This window comes from Ambystoma mexicanum, chromosome 6p, assembly GCF_040938575.1.
Source record: "Ambystoma mexicanum isolate Mex_15411 chromosome 6p, UKY_AmexF1_1, whole genome shotgun sequence".
Lineage (NCBI taxonomy): Eukaryota > Metazoa > Chordata > Amphibia > Caudata > Ambystomatidae > Ambystoma > Ambystoma mexicanum.
This window is the reverse complement of record NC_090935.1, coordinates 223,443,550-223,458,660: the sequence shown is the minus strand read 5'-3', so window position 1 is coordinate 223,458,660 and position 15,111 is coordinate 223,443,550. Positions and strand designations below refer to the sequence as shown.

Here is a 15,111-nt window from a genome sequence, read left to right as displayed (position 1 = left end):
CCCCTGTGACCCCACAGGTGGGTTTATACACGATCTGCCCTATACACATGGTAACGATATGCGCTATAATAGATACACAGCCCCCACCCAAGAGCCATACCTTTTCATTATGGGCCTTCAAACCTCGTCAAAATCACTCACCGCGCTCAGGCCTTTAACTAGATCTTTAGTGCCAATAACAGTAAATACATCCCTCGGACCAGGTGTATAAACCTTCATGCCTTCCATTATAGACCTCCTTCTAGCCATTCGGAATGCTTGGAAGGCAGTCTACAAGCTCTGGTATAGTTTGAGTAGCAGGCTAGATCTTCAGCAATTTAAAAGGCAGAGAGGAGCATGTGCTGTTTAATTCTCAAAACGAACAAACCACAATGAAGCAGAAACTAACTCCATTATGATCATGCCACAATTTATAGCCCTCGGCAAAACTTTATTGTGATAATGGCCCCTGCCTTGTTCTAGAAGGCCTCATTACATCTCAGATCTTTGTATTAATCAAATTCCTTTAAATGTGTTGTAATGTGAGACCACAGAAAAATGGAACGCCTGGAAGGGGATTTAGAAGATAAATAAGCTTGTGAGTTGTTTGTCTAATGCAGTATTCTGCATTCCTTTTTACCTTTTGAAATATTGTAGTATCCTCAGGCACACAGGTAGGTCCCAGTATAGTTCCTTTATTACAGCTTCAGTCTGTTACATCAAGATCTTACAGAGATAGCCACTGGCTCCCATCACCCAGGCAGGGGCTCTCCAACTCACTGTTTCTAGGCCCTTATCTGCACACATTCTCTCACTCACACACACACATTCTCTCTTACATCACCAGGCTTCTGTATCCATCCCAAGCACTATATAACACCTTTCTTAACTCGTTTTTATGGTTTGTTTAAACTTACCATGCATACTTCGTTTAATGAATTTGATATTTGAAGAAACTGTATTTTAAATGCCATATATTTTTTGCAATATTTTTAAATATTAAAACAATACAAAAACCTCTACCGATATTGCAATAAATGTGGTGTTTTACATCTAAGTCGATATCAAATTGCTGGACAGACTGCAGTGTACTTTTTTAACCTGCCCAGCAGGTGGCAGTATACAACCTTGCATTACTTCCATCAAACTGTTTGCTAAAGTCCATAAAACTGACACGAAAGAGTTGTAACACGGGGTGTTTAGGACCTGGAGGAAAACAGTTCTACAGTAGAGGGAAGGAGATTTGAGGAACTAAAAGTTACATTATTTCTCGGTGCTGTGGAAGAACGGTGAGGATTTGCACACTTTCATTTCCGTCTGCCTGGTGTCAGCCCGGGAGCAATTTTTCTCTCTTCGCCTGTCCACGGGGTGCAGAAAATGAAGGGCACCTACTTCAAGGACAACTTTTGGGTAAGAATGACCTGGGTGCTTGGATGCGAATGGGAAGTACAGGTGCAGCGCCCGGGGGACAGTTCTAGCGCACCCGGAATGTCACATCCGAAGAAACGTTGGCAGTTTCTGTAACCTTAGTAGTGACTGTGTGCAGACCGGTCTCGCCGTCTCCAAGACGAGAGCGCCCCAGGCTGTCCTGGCAGACACCGGGTTACTCGCTCCCGTTACCAGTGACAGCAAGTATGCACGAATAGCAAGTGTCGCTGTATTTCATGCTATCTGGGAACGACTTGATAGACAGGTCCTGTGCTGTATCATGTGAATGCTATATGAAGCCATGCTATGCTTTGGTATATCAGGCTATGTGATGCACTGTCCGCTGTTCTATCCTGTTATGCAATGCAGGGGAATCGTGTGGCACAGTATGCTGTTTTATTCACGTTTCATCTATGCTGTGTTATACCATTCTATGATGTGCTAGCTTAGTCTCTGTTAAGTCTGGGTTAGATAGCTCGGGTGCAGCGTGCTCGCCTTGGAAGCAAGACCACACGGAGCAACACAGGTTCGATCCCTGGGTCCGCGCCCAGAAACCTCTGGGTATTAAGCGCAAGGGGCACCCTATCCGTGAATCTAAATACATAGCGTCCAGAGTGCAAGTTATAAAAGACATCCAAACAGAAGGTGCACGGCCAAGATAGAGTGCTATGGCATGGAGTGCGAGGACGTATGGCACTGGGCGTGCTCTGCTAGATTATACCCTTGTAGGGTGTAGGGTGTAGGGTGTAGGGTGTAGGGTGTAGAGTGTGAGCACATAAAGCGCTGTCCATACACTGCGGGTAACGCATGCACCAATAGAAAATACACGACAACAGTATGCATCTCTTAGACGGAGTGTGCTCGGGTAAGCAGGGCTGGGGCATACAGCCCTAAGACCAACAGTATGAGGAAACGCGGTATACGGACACCCACTGTATATAGGAATATGAAGACAGGGGTGACACATTATCATGACATACAGTGCTTACATGGATGCATATGCTGTTGATGTCAAGCCAACATGATCTTACATTTGTGGGTAGCCAGCAACATCTTCTTACTATGGCATATCATTCCATACTGGAGTTAAGGGCACTGCTGACTTGAGTGATTCTGCGTAAGGGAGGGGGCATTTGTGCAGCCAGCAAAGACATGTTTTCTTACTACTATGGCATATCATTCCATACTGGTGTTAAGGGCACTGCTGAGTTGAGTGTTCCCGTGTAAGGGAGGGGGCATTTGTGCAGCCAGCAAAGACATGTTTTCTTACTACTATGGCATATCATTCCATACTGGTGTTAAGGGCACTGCTGAGTTGAGTGTTCCTGCGTAAGGGAGGTGGCATTTGTGCAGCCAGCAAAGACATGTTTTCTTACTAAGGCATGTCATTCCATACTGGAGTTAAGGGCACTGCTGAGTTGAGGGTTCCTGCGTAAGGGAGGGGGCATTTGTGCAGCCAGCAAAGACATGTTTTCGTACTATGGCATATCATTCCATACTGGTGTTAAGGGCACTGCTGAGTTGAGTGTTCCCGTGTAAGGGAGGGGGCATTTGTGCAGCCAGCAAAGACATGTTTTCTTACTACTATGGCATATCATTCCATACTGGTGTTAAGGGCACTGCTGAGTTGAGTGTTCCTGCGTAAGGGAGGGGGCATTTGTGCAGCCAGCAAAGACATTTCTTACTATGGCAAAGACATGTTTTCTTACTATGGCATGGCATTCTATACTGTGGATTTAAGATCAAAGCCACTATGATGATTGTTCTTACATATCAGGGCGCATTGCTGTAGCCAGCCAATACATGTTGCGTTACTATGGCATGGCATTCCATACTCGCATTAAGTGCAAAACCAAGATGATTCATCTTAGACGTGGGGGAGGAGGGGGCATTTGTGTATCCGGCAGACACCCGTTTTCCTATTATGGCACAGTATTTTATACTGGCGAGAAGTGCAAAGCCAACATCATGAATGTTCTTATGAGGGGCGCAGGCTTTTGAGGCAGCAAAGACACTTTCTATTATCATGGCTTGTTATGTGGGGATAATGGCATACATTGGCAGAGTCAGCATGGGCATGGTTTCTTATAGTATCGTAGCTGGCATTACGGGCATTGTATAAATGAGTATGCTCTTATGTGAAAATACTGGTATATATTGACGCAGCCAAATTAATAAGCGGAGTAATGGGAGTCTCTCTGCCAGACATTGGTCCTGGTTACGAGAGCCTTACCCAGATTCTTTTGCTGACTATCTTTCGCAGAGGAAAAATATCCAAAACATATCAGTCTTTGTCCTGCCCTGGGGCAGTCCAGCAGTGAAAGACTAGGCAATTCTCCTCTGAGCAAGAGAACCAACAGCAACCCCAGACATCAGGATGGTGGAGCTGTGCCCCTCTAAGAATAGTGAGCAAGGGGTCAATATCTGGATTTCCCTAGTAATTTAGGGTGAGACCCAAAGCTACTTAAATTATGCAAATTAACAAGGGTGGGTCCTGAGAGTCTCTCTGCCAGACATTAGTCCTGGTTATGAGAGCCTTACCCAAATTCTTTAGCTCAGTATCTTTCACAGAGTAAAAATATCCAAAACATATCAGTCTTTGTCCTGCATCTCTGAATAAGAGTACCAACAGCAACCCAGACACGTGTTTCAGTCTGGTTGGACCTCATCAGTAGGGTGAAGCTCAGAGGAGAATTGCCTAGCATTTCGGTGCTGGACTGCCCCAGGGCAGGACAAAGACTGATATGTTTTAGATATTTCTCCTTGGTGAAAGATAGTGAGCTAAAGACTCTGGGTAAGTCTCTCGTAACCCGGGACGAATGTCCGGCAGAGGGACTCCCAGGACCATCCTTGTTAATTTGCATAATTTAAGTAACTTTGGGTCTCACCCTAAGTTATTAGGGGAATCCAGACGTGGACCCCTTGCTCACTATTCTTAGAGAGGCACAGCTCCACCCTACTTATAAGGTCCAACTAGACTGAAACACGTTGCTGTTGGTACTCTTGTTCAGAGAAGAATTGCTTAGCATTTCGGTGCTGGACTGACCTAGGGCAGGACAAAGACTGATATGTTTGGGATATTTCTTCTCTGTGAAAGATAGTGAGCTAAAGACTCTGGGGTACGGCTCTCGTAACCCGGGACTAATGTCCGGCAGAGGGACTCCCTGGACCATCCTTGTTAATTTGCATATTGGTGCAGCCAGCATGGGCATGTATGGGCACAGTCATCCTGAAAACGTTTTTTGACAAGTATATAGTGTGCAGAGGCATCATGAACGTTTGTTGCAAAAGGCTACTGTGCACTGTTGGTGACTTGGTTTCTCACTGAGTTTTTTCCCCCATCTTAAAAATTGATTGTAAACTGCGTGGCTTTGTACTCCATTGGTCTCAGAAAGTGTGTTGTAAAATGCACAATTTTTCACCGTTATTTAAAGTGTCTTCCTCTGGAGTTGTAGTACATGTGAATCAGAGCCTTATGTACATAGAAGAGCCGTCTGATTAGCACTAGGTGAGCACAGGCGAAGGGGAAAAGGAGTATTCTGCATTCACTCTCTTTGCATATTATATAGTGTGTAGAATGGAAATGAATTCAAATTGGATCAATGTCATTTACTTTCATTTTGCAGTGTGTGGGAGTTATATTTAATTGCTGTTTGTCACATTTATTTGCCCTGAGAGCACTAATCTACAAAGGAGCATTAAAGAAGGCATTGGAACTGTTTTAGCGTGTCTGCGGCCCTTACCAAAGTGAGGCCTTATCGAAACCACAATGCAGGCTTCTTCGTCGTTTACTGATCTCGCTAGAGAAGGACACGTTTCGATTAGATTTCAAGATCAACACAATGTACCCTTGTAACAGGAGTACTCCACACCAGTAGTCTTTTTGCCAGTCTCCACTCTCCAGGTACCCGAAAGAAGATCTAGACTAGCCCTGACATGATCTTGTGAATGTCTTGGAAGGTCTCTGCTGGAAAGTATGGTTTGAGCTGTGGCACAGGCGGCAACATCTCGGGGTGGCCACAGGGTACGCGATAAATAGGTGTGCTGGAAAAGGCAAGTCTTCACCCACTCTGCTCCCCACAAACGTTACAGAGAGCCTCCGTTAACACACCTTTATCGCGTCTCCTTCCATGGTTTGCCGGAAAGCTGTGTGTCAATGACGGCCCTAGAGATTTCTTTAACTGCACTGCTATTTCCATTTCACATGCAATCAAGGATACCCTCGATCTTATGCCAATTCCCACTGAGCCGGGTCATTTAGCAACTGGGAGAGAGCCATTTTCCAATGTTCCTGTGTCCATTCCAAGGCTGGGACTTCTCTCTATTTTAGCGACTGTGGTGGTGGAGCTAGAGATAACTGGGGATGCACCGGTGCAGGGCGGTTGGAGTTCTGCCACTAGCTCGTAGGTTGGCCACCTCTCCTGTATTTTATGATGGGGGCCAGAATTTTGGGGCTAATTGCTGGATTATATATGCTGGCTGTGCAAGATGGGGACACGTCTGCATTGTGTACAAAGTTCTGATGCCAGACGTGTTTGCTGACTAGCTGCGCTGGTACCCCGAGCTGACTCGGACGGGGGGGTGGCGGGGTTAATGAGGGGTGGGTGCAGCACAGAGCAAAAGACGCACATTCCCTTTGTTAACCTTTCTCCAGCACTTGCCCCGCTGAAGCCTTCTACGTCCCTATTCTGCTGACGGTTTCTTGCTGACCCAGGCTTGGCCGCTGGCTTCTGGCTGCTGCTGCTGCTGCAGACTGCTGCTAATGTTTTAGTGCAGGAATGTGAAGGTTGCAGACCCTTGCATTGCAGCATGCTCAAGGATCTGGTTTTTGTTCAGATGTGCACTTTTTAAACGGTCTTACTCTGATGGCCTTCGTTTTCTGAGACTGGTGATCCCTGATCTCTTACACTGATTGTGTGCATGTGTTAGTGCACACACTGATTGCATGCATGTGTTAGTGCACAGTCTATCAAGGAAGTGGTATCAATGTGCTGTCATGGGGAAGGGGAAAACAGAGCCTTCAGCACACTTGCCAACTGCACGCCATCTATGTAAGATCATTGATTCTAGTAATGAACGACCATGTGATTTGGTGTGGGAGTGCGGCATGGTGTCCCAACTGGATCCAGAAGCTCTGTTGACCACTAAGAAATGTTAATCCAAAGAAGCGAATCCCTTGACTAGTTTCTTGCAGGATTGCTGGTGTGAAATATCCAAGCGTATGAATGCAGATCCGCCTTGAAATATCAGGGGAAAACGTTTTTTTTGCCGGAATGGTTCCTGAGGGGCATTAAGTACATCCATGATCTTATAGAAGGGGCAAATTGGACCTCATACACACAACTTTGGCAATCCTATAACATGGTGGATTGTACACTCGCTGAATACCGAAAATTGAAAACTATTGTGGCAAATTGTTTTGAATTGCCTCATTTGGAAATTCAAAATGTCGCCTGGTCGGCACTACAAACATGTTCAAGTGCTTTCCATCCAGCTGCCACGTTAAATGGATTCTTGAATGCTTGCTGAAAGGGGGACCTAAGATTACCATTTATCTGGGCAGAAGAGCTGGGAGAGGACATTGATCCAAACTGTTGGCAACGGTGCTGCGAGAATACTCGTTTGGTGAGTTTGGACTGGGGCCTTAGAGCATCACAAACTAAAATTCTTTTAAGATCCTACTGGACACCAGCTAAGTTATTTCGGAGGCAACTCTTGGAGGACGATCTCCGCTGGAAGTGCAAAGGTGCAAGTGGCTCCCTCAGTCACTTGTTGTGGTTCTGCCCGAAAACGAGAACATTTTGGGAACATGTATGTGAAAGATTAGGATTGGTTTTGAACTGTACAATCCCTCGACCTGGCTCCCTTCTGATTTTAGGTGGCATATCTCAGTTTGATGATTTAACCTTTGGAAGGAAAACTTGGTTCCTCCGGGCATGTATGATCGCCAAGAGGGTGATACTGAGAATGTGGAAGTCAAGCAGCTCCTTTAACATTGACGAATGGGTGGAAGAACTTCTCACTGTCTCCACTTATGAGAAGGCCACTTACAGAGACTCAGAAGACGCTGAGAAATTTTGGGACATTTGGGGAAGTTTCCTTGAAGTTTATGGTTGATGTATACCTATTATTTGGACTGCAAGGTCTCAGGTCTGTTAACTATAATGCCAACATGGTTCTCTTTGATTCATTGTATGATGCTTTATTTACTGTTAGCAATGTTTGATAGTATAATTATGTTTTGGTTCTTTAATCTTTGATCTATTTTCTTTTTCTTCCTTTATTTCTTGCCTTTTTAAATGGCCTTGGTATTGATGTGATCTGATATGTTATTGTGCTGGTTAACATTTACTAGATGCTTTTAGGTTACTTGTTGATGACATTGGTTCATTTGTTTTGTTTATTTGAAAATAAAAACTTTAAATCACACTTGCCAACTGCAGTAGGATGGCTTTTATTCTTAAGGTCGGAGGTCGATAGAGAGAGCGGCGGAGACGAAATCTGGGGGCACCTAGCTGGCAGGGCAGTGAAGCTGAAGCAAAGGTTCTGAACTGGGAAACCATGCCTCCAAGAAACAAAGCATAGCGTGTATGGCAGTATCCGGTACCCTGGTTCCAGGGAGAGAGCCCATAACTGTAGGACTGTTCCTTCCTCCCCTACCTAGCCTAACCTGGTCAGATTTCCCAACTTAAGTCCCAGTTTTCCTTCACCCATGCCTGAACATCGAGGTAGGGTGAGAGAGACTGCTACAGGGCATCGGGGTAGGTTCAACAAAACATGACAAGCGAACCCTACCTCTTAACTGTGTCTATGTGGCAGAATAAATCAGCCCCGGTGCAAGGCCCAGCCTTAAATATGCCCCGGTGCAATGCCCAGCCTTAAATATGCCCCGAGTCCAGCGTCTGGTTCCTTATTCTAAACCACAAGGTGCTGGAGCTGCCACACCTGGCGGGCATCCTTTTCTAAACTCACAATCTAGGGGTTTTTAAAGGGCCTAGCATGCCTCTTTACTTAGGTCGATGGTCCAGAAGAGGGATCCTCTGCGGATCAGTAGCCGTACAACACGCTCCTGTTGCGGCACAAAGCTGCAGCGCTTCCACTCTTGCCCCAACAGGTGAACAGAGTCCCCTAGGGCACGACCATGAACTTACCTCCCTACACAGCTACCACTGGTTTCCTTGGCTAGGGATTTCTACCCCCTATCTGGGTATTTTTCAGGCTGTAGTGATTATAACCCCCAGACAAGGGTCCCCCTTCTTGGCTTGAGCCTGGCCCATGCTCTTATCAGGTTCTCGCGGTCAGTGTCATACCAACGTTCTTCCTTTCAGCTCCAGTCCCCTTACAGTTTCCGCAGGGATCGGGACCATTCTCGCCACTAGGCTACTTGCTCTTCTTATAATTCTTCCACTCCTAGCAGAATTCTTACCTCTCTCAAAGTGGATCACATTTGGCTAAGCCCCCTCCTGTTCCCTCCTTCTCTTGCTCCTCTTACTGGTACAGGGCCAGCTATTGTGTGATGGTGGCCCTAACTCTCGCACAGCAAGGTGCCTTGGGTCACTATTTATACAGCTGGTTATTTGGGTAGGTATGAATTGTCTCATTAACAGCTCTGATTTGTCTGCCTCCTCCCTATGTGTGTGCCCCCCCTTTTACGTGCAACCAGGCATTTACCTGTAATACCGTCCCCATGGACCGAGGGCTCAATTAGCCGACCACCATCTTGGAGTGGTTGGACTCCATTCTAAAAACTGGCTCCTCCCATAGTTGTACTTGCTCAAGGCGCTGTTGCAAGAAAGTGTCATAGTTACATGGACAAAACTGGCTGGACCAACTTAGTGCATGTTACAGCAGCGTTTTGTTTATGATGGGGGAGGGGAGGGGAGGGGATGGATTTATACTTGCATATACAGTGGATTAAAGGGGACCACCGATCCCTCTGCATCATGTTTTTGTAGGATAGTTGGTTTTCTGAGCGAACAGGATGAGAGATTTATTTTTTTATCCATTTATAGAAGCGCACAAAGTCCCTGGCATCTAGGCGCTGGTTACAGACGTGCTGAGACAGCGGGTAGATAAGTTCCCAGGGTTAGTTAAAGAAGACGTGCCTCTAGCCTTTATCTGAGCATCTGGCAGCGGGGCTTAGTTCGTAGATGAAGTGGCAGATCGTTCCAGAGGTTGGCTGCTACCACCAGGAAGCCAGATCCCCGGGCTCGTTTCCAACTAAATCTCGGGATGAGGAGACAGTGACTGATCTGAGTGGACATGCTGACGTGTTTTATTTTGTTATCCGCTTGGCTAGGAATGAAGGGGCGTTGCTGGCCAGACACTGATGGGGAAATTGATAGGGGTTTGAACTTGATTCTTTCTTAGATAGGGAGCCAGTGGACCGATCTACTAGCTTCCGAGATATGGTCACACTTAGGTCTAGTGCTGCTCGAAGAGCATTGTTTGGGAGAACCTGGAGCCTATTCAGGTTCTTTTCAGAGGTGCCACAAAGTAAGGCAATGCAGTAGTCCAACTTGGACCCAGCAAGGATTCTGAAAAGCTGCATGTTCTCATTTTCATCAATGGTAAACAAGAAGGGCGGCCAGCAGGTGGCAGGTGCCAAGGTATCTGCAGATGTTCTTACCATCATGACCTCTGACTGATGGTCAATGTTCCCCGTTAGCCCCCGGATTTCCCCAGGGGTTAGGGAGTGTCTCTGTCACATAACCCTTCCTCTGAGCTACTGCGGGTGACATTTGCGCAGACCACTCAGCCTCTTTCCAAGCCTAGACGCCTTCAAGTACATAGGGCTAGTTATCTGAATCCAGAATGTGGGTGATTTGCTGAGCAGGGCCAGCAATAAGCATCTGCCCAGGGTACTGATTGCAAGGGGTGAGTGGAGCTGCCCATACCTCTACCAGCCTGCTTTCCTTCATTTGCTGTTTTTTAGATTTGTCAATTCGTTGGCACCTTAGTGCCACCTCAATCCGAAACTATTGAATTGGATCACAGCTAGGAGGGTGACTGGATATGAGGCGCAGCACACAGATTTCTTGGTTTCGTATCTCAAAGTATTTTTTATTTCATCAAGATGATCAACTTCTCAAATACTGACGGCATGTTCCCTTTCTACAATTTGACATTGTACTGTGGAGAACAATACAAGTGCATTTAAATGTTTGCACCCATATTGTAAAGGAAATGTGGCAAAAGAAATATGCATTCTCTGAAGTGCTCATATTTCTTTTCAAAGCGAATAATGCTGGTTTTGCCTAGCATGTTTCCATACATATTTCTCATATTTTGCCAGGTACATTTATCATGTGGTTGTGTGCTTTGCAAGCCAGCTTGATTGAACAACGTGCTAATTTAGGTCTTCAAAGAAAACGGTAGGTAGCATTGCATTTTATTGTCAAGTGAAATATGGGATAGAGGAAGATGTACACACTGCCAAATTGTGAAGTGGAAAACCTTGTTGAAATCCCAGTTTATCCACTTGACAAAAGTATTTTCTGCTGTGCACGTCCCTTTTCTTCAATGTGCCTTGTTTTCTTTAGCTGCTAACATCTAAATCGCCTAGGCAAGTACTCTACGCAAAGCACCTCACTCATGCATGGTTTCATTTGGTTTTAGAGCCTGCGGGTGGGGCCACTCATGGCGAATTTGCCCTCAGCCCAATTTAACGGGCCATCAACAAGAGCTTAGGGCAATTAAATACTTTTATGTTTATTTTTGTGTGGGATTTAATAATCACATATGTAGCTGCAAAGTATCAATGTGCTGTACATCGGAGAGGCACCCGGGGGTCTACAGGTAGGGCTTGGGGAGCAATCAATGTTGCCAGAATGGGTAGGGGCTGAGGTGGACGGGATCCCCCCGACCAGGGAGAAGTAGTCTTGGTGTCGCGCGCTCAGCGATTGGTGACAAGTTCTTTGAAGTGTAGGGTCTTCGGGTCCTTCCTGAAATGTAGGATTGAGGGGGTCAGTCTGATCTGCATTGCTAACATGTTCCTGAAACAGGTGCAGAACAAGGGAAGGTCCTGCTGCCGGCTTTCTTCCCTCTTGCAGGTCTTTGTTTCTAGTCTGGGGCTCTTGTCACATCTATCGCTGCTATTGGCGTCTGGAGATGGTGAGTTCCCTCCAGGTACAGCAGGGTTTTGGTTATCACTGTTTTGTAGGTGATTGAGGCTCCTTGGCACCGCAATACTGGGTCGGGTGTCAAAAATCCAGAATCCAAACTAGTCATGGTGCAAGAGAGAGAATGAGGATGAAGAAAATCTACATAAACTCCTATCAGGGGACAATGAAAAAGTCCCCTTTTAGTTGTGAAGAAGGAAAATACCACCTGCAGGTGAGCACACACATACACATCCAGAGAAGAATGATTGTCAGAGGACAGAAGCTAATACAAGTAGAAAAGACTCGGGAGGCACGAGAGTGTGGTATGAGGAGCAGCGTAACAAGAAAAGAAAGCTAAGGGTTAGCAGAAGACCGATATTGCGGCAGGGACATGAAGCTTGTATTGTGTGTACATCATTGGCTTTAAAGGATCTGCAGACCACAAACTGGTGGTCCTCTAAAGTTGACTTGTGGAGACTCACACAAACTGTGCATGTAGGTGGTAATTTAGCGTTAGGTGAATTAGTGAAGGACGGCCTAGATACAATAGTGAGGATCGTATGCGAGCATGGAACTTAGGTAGACAGCAATGCTTTGAGACACATTGCCCTGAAGATAGCGTTTGCCCATGGCTTTGCTAATGAGGGGATGCTCCTGGAATTGAATGATAAAATAACAGAATTGCTAAACTATTTGACCAAACCCACCAATCTTTCAGAGGGTAAAAGAACACAAAAACGTAGCACCGTTTTGGTTCGATTACGATTGTAGAAACAGAAAGCTTGAATTATTATCTGTACTAAAATCAGCTAACCCCTCTGACCAGATGCGATTGTCTATTATTAGGAAAGAATATCAAGAATTGGTTAACCAACAAAAGAAACCAAATCGATCACTAGATGGGAGAACTTGATTATAGCTACTCGAGCAAAAGACAAAAAAGCCTTCTGACAAATCTCCTACCTAGGTGACCGAGATGAGGGCACCCTCTTCGAGTTTGCCATCACGGAAAATACCTGGTGCAACCGCTTCTCTAACCGTTATGAAAGAGGACAGATTGGTTTACATAGATCCAGGAGGGACCACCAATCTGCTGTTAGTCCCTGAAGACCATGTGGGAGACCACCTAGTATTTTCATTAAGGAAGTAGGCGACACTGTAGCATCTCCGTGCGGAGGGAAGGCACCTGGTCCTGATAACATTCTGGTGAACGTTTACAAGATGAAACAAAGCTTATTGGTCCCTTATCTGTAAAACGTGTGCAATCTTTTCTGTAGTGCTCCCATCGTGGACCCAGGCAGAGATTGTCCTTGTCCATGAAAAGGGGGTTTAGGGACGATCCAGGCAACTGCTTCCCTATTTCTTTACTTGACGCTAAAGGCAAGATATTTGGAAAACTGAACCTCAAAAGATTAGAAGAATGGATAGAAGATTCTAGCTGGATCTGCAATCTTCAAGCAGGCTTCAGGAGACGAGTAAGTCCGACAGATCAGACCTACAGACCTTTTACTCTGATACAGAAGTATGTCGTCTAGGGCTCTGACATGCTGTATTTACTCTTTGCTGACCTCAAGACAAGCTGTTAAAGATACTGCAAAATGGGAATATCCCAGGCTCTCTGCTTAGTACCTTCTTGTTGCTGAACACCGGAAATACTGCATCGGTCAGATGTGGGAACAGTGGGGAGTGTACGGGGCAGATCCCGGTAGAGAAGGGGGTCAGACAGGGCTGTGTGCTGGCTCCCACTCTTTTCCCTATCTACTTTAATGATACTGTACATTACTTGGCGATTGACCTTGCTGGTCCACCTAGGCTAGGGGGTGAAAATAAATCAATATTTGGATGTTTGCTGATGATGCAGTCCTTGTGCCCGGAACGCCTAGTGGCCTTCTAAGAGTAGCTGGGCAGCTTGCCAAGATGTGCGGCGAGAAGGGCCTCATTGTCAACACTAGCAAAACCAAAGTCATATGCTGTGGCATGTGGATGTGGGGGCATACTAACATAACCATCCAAATTAGAGGCAGTGTGATAGATGCAGTCTCGTCATTTCATTATCTGGGCTTTAGAGTGTCCAACAATGGCAAATGATGAAAACATAATGATAAATACTGCCCGTAGATGCACACCTATCCCGAGCTCTCAGGCTGTTGGGGCAGTATACGGAGCAGAACTGAGAGGCCATGGTAGACTTACCTGTATAACAACTATGGGAAATATATATTTATTTTTAACAACCTACTCATGTGCACCTTGAACTAGGACTGACCAGTGTCGTGGCCTATCTGCCCTTAAACCTTTGTCATACTGGGCCAGGCTCTGGTCCAATCATGAGTTGGGGAAGCTATTGTGAAGCTCTCAAGGACTTGATGAGCTGTGAAGGATCTAATAGGCTCCCATGGCTGGCCTTTATTAGGTCAACATTGTATCTTTTGAACGTGGAGCACCTCTGGTTCGAGCCTTGGCTTGTTCAGGGAAGTAGCAGTATCCTAATTAAAGATGCTTTTATAGAATGGGAATGCACAAAAAAGACCACTGACTGTTTGACCCTGATTGCTGGATGGAGTTATTTGGCAAACAAAACGACATGGAACTGCGAGAGCTACCTGATCGATATTAATTCCCCATTTGCGTGCCCTCTTTTCATGAAACTGTGCCCTGATATCCTTTCCCTAATGCCCCTCATGAATCTATGGTATAAAACAGGAAATTTTAGTTGCCCCTTTTGCCAAGTTGACCACTGCAATACCTTCAACATTTTCTGTTTATTTGCAAAGGGTATTTCAAAATATGCTCATGCAATCTTAAATCTTGCCTCAAGAACCGCCGAGTATGAACGCTGGACAGTGCTGAAGCCCTGTGTTAGGAGCCCCCTTTTCCAAGACCTGGTATTTGCTCTGTCTACCTAGCCAGGGCCCGGACAAGAACATTAACGCCTAAAACCCCTTGATAAATTGTTTTCTTTCAAGACTTTTTGAGATCTTTTTCTGTTGTTATTATTCAAGTAAAACATATTTTATTTATGGGATATATTCTTGTTATGTAAAGGGCCTTTTTATATGACTGCTATGTAGCTGTTTCTTGCTTTCATTGATTCAGAGTAGGGCTGGGCGATATGTTAAGTTTTGGAGATCTATCGATATATTTACAAAATCGAAATAGGGTGTGACAATATCGTTAACATCAAGATCTATACATGTATATATATTATTACATATACTACTATTTTATTATTTGCATTTTGATATTTACACAGCTGTGGGCATTCTCAAACAGGAAGAGGAACCCTATATTTGCACTTTATTTTGATCAATGTCTTATAAATAAAGGTGTTTGTGACATCTCACGTGTAATTGGCGGCTTACAATTGAGCATTTAACCCACATAAACAATATCGGGATGTATATCGTATATCGCTATTCCACCCACAAATATTGAGATATGACTTTGCGTCCTTATCATCCAGCCCTATTTCTCACAAACATACAAAAACTGGCTGAAGATGTATGGAATAAATTAAAATATGATGGCGGGCCAGCAAATGATTAAATTCCTTGCTCTAAAGGAAAATAGAGGGATCTGGTCCTTGCTAAACAATAATGGA

The 15,111-nt window shown here is 45.2% G+C and overlaps 1 protein-coding gene across 1 annotated transcript in view; it reads left to right on the top strand.

Moving 5' to 3' along the window:
* The first annotated feature begins 1,241 nt into the window (after positions 1 to 1,241).
* The window catches only part of PSTPIP2 (proline-serine-threonine phosphatase interacting protein 2), a 796,554-nt gene continuing 782,684 nt past the window's right edge, over positions 1,242 to 15,111 (top strand). The window contains exon 1 of the mRNA XM_069626899.1: positions 1,242 to 1,389. Coding sequence (XP_069483000.1) covers positions 1,357 to 1,389 — 33 coding nt within the window. The 5' untranslated portion in view covers positions 1,242 to 1,356. The remainder of the gene's footprint in view (positions 1,390 to 15,111) is intronic.